The sequence below is a fragment of the Rattus rattus genome, chromosome 7 (genome assembly GCF_011064425.1).
Source record: "Rattus rattus isolate New Zealand chromosome 7, Rrattus_CSIRO_v1, whole genome shotgun sequence".
NCBI classification, from domain to species: Eukaryota; Metazoa; Chordata; class Mammalia; order Rodentia; family Muridae; genus Rattus; species Rattus rattus.
The window spans coordinates 57,845,864-57,857,058 of NC_046160.1; the positions used below are offsets into that span (position 1 = coordinate 57,845,864).

The 11,195-nt window shown below is 39.8% G+C and overlaps 1 protein-coding gene across 1 annotated transcript; it reads right to left on the bottom strand.

Annotated features, from left to right (window-relative positions):
* Positions 1-376: 376 nt before the first annotated feature.
* On the bottom strand, positions 377-4,646 carry Dnajb9 (DnaJ heat shock protein family (Hsp40) member B9). The gene is made up of 3 exons (XM_032907690.1): positions 4,444-4,646; positions 2,632-2,858; positions 377-1,897 (listed from the first exon to the last, which is right to left on the bottom strand). The coding sequence occupies exons 2-3, from the start codon at positions 2,846-2,848 to the stop codon at positions 1,446-1,448; spliced, it is 669 nt and encodes a 222-aa protein (XP_032763581.1). The 5' UTR covers positions 2,849-2,858; positions 4,444-4,646; the 3' UTR covers positions 377-1,445.
* Between the last annotated feature and the right edge of the window lie 6,549 nt (positions 4,647-11,195).

The window sequence follows — 11,195 nt, forward strand, 5'->3', positions numbered from 1 at the left end:
GTATGCCTTGCATATCTTAGAATCATTCCAAGTACTTCATGTGACATGTATGTGGAGGGGAGGAGTCATTCTCAAAGGTGACAAAGGTTTATGAAGTCTCTGCTTTTTCTTAACCAGTCCTAATCACAAAAGGACTTGTGGTACAACACTTGCTCTCAAAAAGGCAAATACACAAAAATTATAGATAAAACCTACAAGGTACTGAAATATGAGACAGCAACACAACAGAAGCTACCAAATGGAAATAAGATCATTTGGGGAAATTTCAGGTTAGGCAAAACTTCAAGAGTATGTTTGGCCTATGATCAGAATGTTTCATTTTATACATACTGTACATCCCAAAAATATATATAAAAAAAAAGAACAACACTGGAGATCAGGTTGTAAATATTTATAGTTTCTCTCACTCACACACAATATTGTATGAGACATTACTAGTTTTCATATGCATCCATAGGATTAATACTCATATGGAGTATAACATGGAAAAGTGCAGAACTAAAGAAATAACTCTAACAACAAAAGAAGCACACATTTCTTAAAATTTAAAAATATTGCACATAGTAAGGTTGCACAGAAATTACTGGCTGCTTTTACAAAAAGAATGAGGTATTAGTCAATCTCTAGATAAAGATAAGTGCAACAGAGTAACTACACACACACACACCAAAAACAAAAAACAAATTCATACAAAGACCTAGAAAGTCAACAAAAATATTCAAAAAGAAGTTTACAAAGCTATGATTTTGATCATACAAAATCATTAGCCCATTACTAAAACACAATTTCTTGGCAATAGTTTATAAATTTTAAACTTTCTTCAGCTTAACTACGTGCAATACAATCATCCCCATCACACCAATTCTCCTGTAGAAGAGGAATCTTTCTGTGACAGACATCGAACCATCACTTTCTAAAGCTTTCAGTGGCAAAGAGCCAAAAACAATGGTCTTCTTCACTAAATGACTCAATTACAGCTTCATATACATTTAGTAGCCCGAGTTACAGGGACCATAGGCTGTGCAGTTTTAAGTTCCCAGAGGTTTCACTGCAAATATTATTCAAGTCCATACAATGCAAATCTATGATAACTTAAAATTTAATCATTATTTAATCGTTAAGTATGTTAGGCTAACTGAGTTGTTTGGGATTTTCTTTTTTTGTTGGGGGGAGGGGCAAATTAATGAGCCAAAGGATAGGTAAAGAGGAAAATCTATCTTTCAAATGATCTTTCAAAAGAACTTTTCCTAAACAGGAAAATTAGAATTGTTTACTAGCTGAATGTGTTTTGTTAAAAAAAAAAAATTCAATATATGGAATACCTAATAACAAACTGCTTAACATAAGTGAAATCATGCCAAAATAGTTCACAGAAAACTTTTTTCATCAGACATAGTGAGGAAGAGTAAACTAGATGGGCTTAGTGGACACAGGAAAAGATCCAACTACTGTCCTGAACAGTCGGTGTACGTAGTAACCATATTCCCTCTCCGCTGAGTGACGGTCCTGCAGTGCTTGCTGGATCCATGAAATCTATTTTCAGTCTGTACTGTGCGTCGATTGGTGCTATCAAAGCCACTAAAAGAAAACATTTTCTCCATGTCTTCAAACATATCATCGAACAATCCACCTCCAAAAGAAAACTCCTGGAAGTGATGCCTCTGTCTACTGGAACCATCCTGGCGTGTCTGGAAGTGATTTTCAAAATGCTTCTTAGACCGAGTGTTCTGGTTCTGACCAAACAAATTAAAGTCTTTAAATAAGTCATCAAAATTGAAGTTAAATGACTGCTCAAAAGGACTTCCATTGCCTCTTTGTCCTTTGCCATTAGTAAAAGCACTGTGTCCAATTATATCATACTCTTTCCGTCTATTGGCATCCGAGAGTGTTTCATATGCTGAAACAGATAAAAAGCCTTTTAGGAACTGAAGATAAGATATTCCAAACTGTGTTATGCAAACTTCAAATACATGACTTCAACTTATGTGTTTCATATCACTAACTATTACAAATAAAAATAAAGCTAAAATAAAAGTTGTAAAACAAGGCAGGTATTAACTGTCATATTAAAAAATAAATCATCAAATGTGTTCAGCTAATAGAAAAATCAGTTTTACTTTCTTACCATGTTGAAGTAAATGTTTAATTCCAACTCTCTACATAAGCCCATTCACCATTAACTACTTAATGTCCATGATGTATGGTTTGTTTTAGAACTAGTATTATGACAGAATGTTCTTTACATATTCTTAAATACCATTGGCTTTAAATGTAGATGAAATGAAGAAATTTAAGCTACCTTTTTATATTAAGTCAATACGTAATAAATTAAGTTTCTTAAGTCAATTGATAATTTTGGTTTTCTAACACTCCTTTTTTTATACAGAGTGGTTTCATAAATAACAAAAAAAGATAAATGGTACACTGCCAACATTTTTAGAACTGTAAAACAATAAAATGACCTACCACAATTAATTTACTTATTCAGGAACCAGGTATTTTTCTAACAAACTACAAAATACTACATACCACCTCTCCCATCTCCATTAACATCTCTCCCACAAAATTATCAGTTACCATTCCCCTTACTATAAATACCCGTGAGACATCAGGAAGAAATCATTTACTTACCTTCTGCAATCTCTCTGAATTTTGCTTCAGCATCAGGGCTTTTATTTTTATCAGGGTGGTACTTCATGGCTAATTTGTGAAAGGCCTTTTTGATTTGTCTCTCTGAGGCTGACTTTGGCACACCTAAGATATCATAGTAGTTTTTTGAGGCCAGGATTAATTCTGTTATCATTAGAATGCAGATGGCAAAGACGAAAACTGACTGTGGAGTTGCCATTTCTAATAACCTAAGAAAGAAAACAGTGTTTTGTTTTGTTTTTTTAAATCCAAGGAAGGAATCTTAAGAAACAATCAAACTCAATAAACCTTTGGTGTAAAAGACAGCATCAAGCTATTATACACATAGTATCATATAGTCATGTTCTTGTGCTGTCTGATATTAAGAGTCTCTTAGCAAGACTTTGCTTATCTTCTGAAAAGATAAAATTGATACTTTCTTTGGAAGGCTTAGGATTTCTAGTATTTATGTTGGTGATGAACTTTTGTTTGCCTGTGATACTAAATGTATCATTACCTGTTCAGATTATTTTTTAAGAAAGCATCTTCCTTTCTCAGTGCCGTCTTCACTACCACATTTAGTTTTAGAATATGAACCAATCATTGAAAAAAAAAAAATCTGTCTTTTCTATGCTTGGCTAGAACTTCACCAGAAAGGCAAAGGTGGGGAAGGAAACTTTTTTTCTTAAACTTGTAAAATCTATTTGCTCTTAAAGGGGTTAAAATAGTCTGTTTTCATAAATCTAAGTTCCCAAATACTTCAGAAATATCGGTAAGTAACTTCTGCTCAAGGCTCACGATTAATAAAATTTAATACTGCTATGAAAGCTGGGCTACAAGAGGAAGAAAAGAGTTTGTACTTTGGAGAAGTTAGGTTTCCCAGATTTCTTAAGAGTTTCTCTTTAAAACACAAAGTTTTACCTAAGAATTACTGATAACACATAATGACTCAAGATCAAGTGTATCTACTTGCTTTTTTGAATGCTGTAGTACAGAAGTCCTTAATGACCTATGATGACATAACAAGGCTGATGAAAAAGGCACTATGGTTTGTGGAAACTGCCAGCCAACCTCTCCTGTGGCCTATTCTAAGCATAATTAACAGGTAGATTACTTTTTTCCCTGAGAATTAGTCATAGTCACGCGTACCAGGTACAACCTCTGGGTCTAAAGAACTGAAGCAGAAGCCTGGCGTAGTGCCCCATGCCTTTAATCCCCACGCCTTTAATCGTAGCATTCAGACGGCAGGGGCAGGCGGATCGCTTTGAATTCAAGACCTACATAGTGAGCTCCAGGGCAGCCAAATCTACCCCTGACTAAAAATAAGTACACAATATTTTTTTAACTTAATGTAAGCAGAGCATGTCCGGTGGACGGCAGAGACTACGATTGTTCGCTAGTAAAAAGGGCTAGTCGACAACTGACAGCAAGGCGGCTAGGTGAAGAATAAACGAGATTCTTCCCTCTTCAAGCTAACACTGGAGACGTTGTAGTGGCCTAGCCACCCCATCAAACTCACTCGGTTTAAACAATGGGAACGTCCTCGCCGACCCTGCCATAGGGTCGGTCCGGCATCCCGGCCCACTCCACTCAGTGCGGCAACTGCCGGCTCCGACCCCACCGGCGAGCTCCGCAACTTGCCGGCCCGGCCCCGGGGAAGCTGACCCCGACCCCACCCCAAGCACGAGCTGTGACGCAACTATCTCGGGGTACCGCGCTTCGCTGCCCAAAGCAACTGAGCAACCGTAGGACACCAAGGCCAAGCCGGCACACAAAGCGGGACGCGACTCAAGCGCCGCCCTCCCCGGTCCTTACCCGCGCGCCCCGACGCAGCTTCTCCAAACCGCGGCGGCCCGGCTCCGGCTCCGGCTCCGGCTCCCTCACCCCGGCCGCACACGCTCGGACCTCGCCTCTCACAGCCGAGCAGCCTTCGTCCTGCTCGGCCCGCTCACTACTGGCGGGAGCCTGTTGCTGGCACAACCGCCTCTAGAGAAGACCTACACGAAACGCTTCCCCATTGGCTCCCGTCGGCCCACCTGACTTTGGCGCCCTACGCGCACGTGGAAAACTGTTGTTGCCGTTTGATCCCTACGTCACTTCCGTTGCCACCCTCCAGGGGGCGGTGCTAAATGTGAAGAAGCGGAAGTGAGTCGACGATTTCCTCATCCTTCCCTGGGGCGCGTCGCTGCGCAGGCGCTGTGAATGATGAGCCTGGCCCTGCGGCCCCGCCTAGAGAACAGTGCTCTCTGGCGCCCCTCGCGGGCGGAAAGCTTCGCTACTGCGTGGCCATCGCTCTCGCGGTAGTGACCGGGAGATGAGCTATTATTCGTAAGTGGCCAGGTGACCTGAAAACTCAGTCTCACACTTAAACGGTTTATCCGTGATTGTTCTCCGTCATCTGTTAGTCCTCAATTCCCCAGAAGGCGTGAGCCCACTGTTTCTTACCCTGCTTTGTAGGCGAGACCGTTCTGTGTTGGTTTAACACAGCAAAGTTTGCACGGTGCTCGGGCTTTTGCAGCCCTTTCCGTGCCTCAGCTGACCTCATTTCAACAGTAGGTATGTTTAAAGTACATCTGAGCCGCTATGTGGGAAGGTGAGGTTCCTATGAGGTTGATCACACAGGTAGAATAAAACCCTGTTTCTCTCTCTCTCTCTCTCTTTTTTAATATTTATTAATTTGTTTTATGTGAGTGCACTATCTCCATGTACACCACCCTGCCAGATCCCCTTATAGATGGTTGTGAGCCACCATCTGGTTGCTGGGAATTGAATTCAGAACCTCTAGGAAGAGCCGGAAGTTCTCTTAACCACTGAGCCAACTCTCAACGCCCACAACCCTGTTTCTCCTACGAAAACTGAGGCCAAAAAAATATAAGCAACCTTGAAAACTGCCAGGCTGGAATTATAACTTGTCCCTTTATGTCTTCAGTTACAGAAGAGAGCATGATAGATATTATCTGAATGACAGCACAACATATTTCAGAAAAAAAAAATATGTAAGTACTTAGTTTTATTCAGAAGCCAAGGCAAGTTTATCAGATTGCAAAGCCAGGTTTGCCGAGTTCAAATCCTGGTTCCCTTGCATTGTAACTGAAAGACCTTTTGCTTAAGCTTTCAGCGCCTCTGATTTCTCTTCTGTACTGGTAAACAGATAAGTACTTAAGAGGGAGTATATTTTTATGTGAAAATCAATGTATTTAAAACATCCATTTCCTTTCCTCTTGTAAAAAAAAAAAAAAATCCTGGAGCTAAGCTGACTTTTCTGCTACTTCAAACTTTATTCTGCGAATACAGTTTACTTTAGTCCCAATGCTGTTATTCAATAATAGTTCAGTCAGTAATGGTGAAACATTTTAAACCCAAGTAATACGCACTGCATGGTATTTCCATGAATGGTTTCCTTGAATCCCTTCCACAAAATGCAGTCATATCTGGGAGGAAAAAGAAAATTTTAACTTGTGGTTACTTGAAAGCCCAGTGTCCTAATACTGAGGGCTCTAGCTCTGAGAGTTGAAGTAAAAGATCATCCAGGTTTCTTTGGTCAGTATGGAGGGCATAGTTTCAGAATCAATTTTTTCCTCTGGTCAATTAGTAAAACTCTACTACTTCATTTGTATGCATTGAGTGTTCAGCTCATACCGTGGACAAGGCATGGTGGTGCACATTGATAATCTCAACACTCTGGATGCTGAAGCAAGACAATTGGGAGCTCAAGGCCACATTGGACATAATAGGAGAGATCATGTAAGCAAAAAGAAAAAGGAAAGTTAATAGTGTGGTTATCTTAAAAAGTCAAATTACAGAAGATAGTTGTAATGGTTTGTATATTTGTGGCCTAGGAAGTGGCTCTATTAGGAGGTATGGCCTTGTTGGAGTGGGTGTGTCACTGTGGGCATGGGCTTAAGACCCTCACCCTAGCAGCCTTAAGATGAAGATGTAGAACTCTCAGCTCTTCTTGCACCAGGCCTTCCTGGACACTGCCATGCTCCTGTCTTGATAATAGACTGAACCTCTGAACTTGTAAGCCAGCTTCAAATGCTATCCTTTATCAGACTAGCAGTGGTCATGGTGTCTGTTTACAGCAGTAAAAACCTAAGATAGAAGTTGGTACCAGGGACATGGGTATTGCTGTGATAGGCCTGACCATGCTTTTGTTTGGAAGAATGTGGATTCTGGAACTTTGGATTTGGAAAGCAGTAGACTACTTTAAATGGGGCTTAATGGGTTATCCTAGTAGGAATATGGAAGTCTTTGCTACTGAGAGTGATTTGACTTATGCAGCCCTGGCCCAAGAGGTTTCAGAATGTGGTATAAAGACTGTTTTTGTTGTATTTTGGTGAAGACTATGGCTGCTTTTTGCCTTTGTCCGAAGAGTCTGTCTAAAGCTAAGATAAAGATATTTATATTAATTGCACTGACAAAGGAAGTCTTAAGAGATGCCCAACATAGAGTCTGTTCTCTGGTTAAGTCTCATGAAGAACATTTTGAACAATCACGTAGCTTAGAAAGGAAAAATATAAAGTATATGGTTAGGGCATTAAAGGGGCACCAGTAAGTGAAATGGAGCGGAATCATGTATTCAATGATATCACTGAATTAAGAAAGTGAGACTTTGGAGCAAGATCCTACCTTGCTAAATTTAGATCCAGGCATGGTGGCACACACCGTTAATCCCAGGAGATAAAGTCCAGTAGATCTCTGAGTTCAAGGCCAGCCTAGGACAGAGCAAGTTATAGGTGAAGAAAAGCTTTAATCAAAATCAGGTGTAGGGATGACTACCTTTAATCCCAGGAGACAGACATGCAGCTCTCTGAGTTCAAGGTCAATCTACAGTGCAATCTACAGCCAAGCTTGGGCAGTGAAGGAGTTGCAAAAGAGGAAGCTAGTGATACTGTGACCATGTTCCAGGTCCTACAAGCAGCAGAACTAGTCAGCTTTGGCCATGTGGCTCTGGCTTTAGAGTCAAGAACAGAAGGGATTACTTGCACAATTGATGCTTGTTAGCTGGAACTAAGAAACTAGTGGTGATAAAGAAGAGACCAGCATTACTGAGGTGAAATTTTCTGGGAAGTGTTTTCTGAGAGCACAAAGAAACTGTACTAGAGATAGCCAAGATTGTACCTCGTTCTGCAGCTGTACTGGGTAATGTATAAGAATCACCCAGGTGGTACTGGTTTTGAAGATATGAAGGCATCCTGAAGAACAGCTGAGGCTTGGCACTGTGAGAGGCCATGGAAGGTCATTGGTGAAGGTGCAGCCTCAGTTGCAGTTGATGGCCCAGGACTGAAGGGGTTGGTCATGCAGAAAGCTAAGACTTGGCAGCATGAGGAGAGCCTATGAGAAGCTATTGGTGAAGCCTAGTTGCAGCAGAAGACCCCAGTGTATTGGAGACACCAATACAATGGGATGACACCAAGAACAGCAGTGCTATAGAGTGGATCAACTTGAGCTTAGAGTGCTACAGGGGGCAAAACTGGAGAAGATATGCTCTTTGGGGAGCCCAGAAGATCAGGTGTGGTTCTCAGACATTGAAACAAGAAGCTGTAAGTTTGAAGTTGCCTTGGAACCCCCAAGATGTTCAAGATGCCAGAGCCATGGTCTGTCTGCTGAGAAAAGCTGCTAACAGAGTGGAACCAGCCTAGGTGAAAGAAGTTTGTTGCTGCCAACAAAGATGAAAAAGGAGTTGGAGTTCTGAAGACTGCTTTGACATCACACATGGAGATGCAGAGTTTGAACTTTGTCCAGCTGGTTTCCTGTCTTGCTTTAGGGGTTACAGTTAAGTGATTGTGATGAATCTCAGAAGAGACCTTGAACTTTGGACTTTTAACATTTTTTAGACTGGTATAGACTGTGGAGACTGGTAGTCAAACTAAATGTATTTTACACTATGGTATGTTTAGGTATGGTACCCATAGACTTATATGTTTAAACAAGACTATGGGGGCCAGGGAGTGGAATGCCATAGTTTGTATATGCTTGGCCCAGGAAGTGGCACTATTAGAAGGCATGGCCTTGTTGGAGTAGGTGTGTCACTGTGGGCATGGGCTTAAGACTCTCACTCTAGTTGCCTGGAAGTTAGTCTTTCACTAGCAGCCCTCAGATAAAGATGTAGAACTCTCAGCTCTTCTTGCACCATGCCTGCCTAGATGCTACCATGCTCCCACCTTGATGATAATGGCCTAAAACTCTGAACCTGTAAGACAGCCCCCAATTAAGTGTTGTCCTTTATCAGACTTGCATTGGTCAAGGTGTCTGTTCACAGCAGTAAAAACCCTAAGACAATAGTGAAACAAAATATCAAAAAAAAAAAAAAATTAAGTCAATGTGAGAAATTATTCAGGAAACAATCTAGATTTCTTAAAGAGCATGGTGAACATCCCTGTTCATAATTAGAGGACATCAGGACACGAACTTAAGCAGGGCAGGAGCTAATGGAGGGTGCTGCTTACTAGCTTGTTCTTCCTAGCTTGTTCAGCCTGCTGGTGATCCTTACAGAGATTCTTGCTTTTGCAGTACTCAGGAATAGATTACTTAGATATTATATGCAAGCTAATCATTTGGCAAAACTTTAAAAAAAATACATCAAAGTTCTCTTTCTTTTTTAAAATTTCACTTTTCCTCTACATTACAAAGAAAGAATTGAAAAGTGGTTAAAGAATATGAAGTGAGATTCTCAGGTTCCCAGTAAGTACCAATTCCTGTGTAGTGACCATTTTACTCCTGACTCTCTTGCCATCAGATAGGGTATCCATTTTTTTAAAAGCAAACTGTAATCCCAACAATATTTTTCTTTGCCTGAACACTGTCAAGTATTGAAGTAGTGGAGAGGGAGTAAAGTTGAGTAGGGTGGCCCATTACCGGAATGATTTTCAAGGTGATTGAGTAGAGAAAGCCAAAAAGATTACTAATGAGAAACGCATGAGAGAAAAACAACACTAATTTGTACCAGTACTAAAAGTATGACAATTTATTTAAAATTTAAACTGTTATGAAGCCATTTAAAACAACAACAAAAAATAGCACTTGGATACATACATTGTATTAAAATTAACTAATGGGTTATGCTTTCATACCAGTCATTTAAAAACCTAAAATATTTGTCATATATTGAAAAGTGCACTACTGCTCTTAAAAATTAATTAAAAATATATTAAGTAGAAGTTTCTTGCTTAAATACATTTGTTTGGCCAGTATACTACTCAAAGTTATAGCTTCATGGTTCCAACTGATAAGAGTCTATATATTTTTCAGATTTTAAAATATTTTCTAGGGAGAAGATATTGCTAAAAAATAAAAATAAGTCTCAGAAGAGAAAATTGAGAGATGAGAAAGAAGTATGCCTAAAAGCTAAGTCTTAAGAATCATTTATCTCCTTGTATTTCCTTTAAACAGCAGCAATTTTGGGTTAGAATTTTGGAGATGGGTAGGTGACCCCATCCCTTAACTGTGGGGAGCTATGCCTAAACTCTAGTTATGGTCTCAACAGGTTCTCCCTCCCCTCTGTGGGGTATTTCAGTTAATGTCTTCCCCATGGGGTCCTGGGAGGCCCTTGCTTTCCTGGCATCTGGGACTTTCTGGTTCCCATCCAGAGACTGCCTCATCTGGGGATCCATCCCATATGCAGACACAAACCCAGACACTATTGCTGATGCCAAGAAGTACTTGCTGACAGGAGTCTGACACAGCTGTCTCCTGAGAGGCTCTTCGAGCTATAAGAGCAGCATCTAGGAAGATGAAAGTCTTTGGAAGCTTTTATAAACCAACTACAACAGGAGAGCTGGCTATCTGAAGAAAATGTCAAGATAGCAGAACTATTTCACAATGTATGACATCAGAATGATATAAAGATGTTTTTAAGCTGTGGTCTTTGCGTAAGCTTTTTCCAGCTTAATCATGTGAAGTGAACTTTGTCCTATAGATAAAGTTCTTTGAAGCTATTAAATTGCTCTAATGTTACAAAACAGCATAGTGTTCATAGAATGCTTGTTAAAAAGGGGGAAACTAGAAGAGCTGCTTGACTGAAGAAACAGTTTTATTACTTGATAATTTTCCTATTAGAGTTAAAATGGTAAGATTTATTTATTAAGTAATAAAAAAAAATGTAAAAACTGCCCAACTACATCAGTGCTGGAAATGCTACTTTCGTATGACTTGAACAAGCCAGTATCTGAACCTTCAGAAGGCTGGGGATATAGTTCTGTGATAAAGCACTTGCCTGGTTTGTACAAGGCCTTTGTGGTCTACCCTCAGAACTGGAGGGAAAGGGGAGCCACGGTCCCTAATCTGTGAATTAAGAGCATTTACTATATCATTAGTATTCTGTTTCTTTGAAGATAATTTTTTAGAACAGAGTTTCTGCACGTTGATATATACTAATAGTAAATGATGGCTAGAATTTAATATTAACTACTAGATTATCCTCAATATAGTTTCTGTGTTGTATAACCATTTGGCTGTAGTTATGTACCTATAATATAAAGGAAAATACCACTATTTGCATTTTATTTCAGTTGACCTCAGCTGTTAAGAGAGATGCTTTAAAGTTGAAAGAAAATACATATTTCAGT

Excerpts from the sequence above, each read along its gene's own strand:
- Dnajb9 (XM_032907690.1), bottom strand. The coding sequence starts at position 2,848 with ATGGCAACTCCACAGTCAGTTTTCGTCTTTGCCATCTGCATTCTAATG. Across the intron at positions 1,898-2,631 it reads ATTCAGAGAGATTGCAGAAG|CATATGAAACACTCTCGGAT; the intron begins GTAAGTAAATGA and ends TATCTGTTTCAG.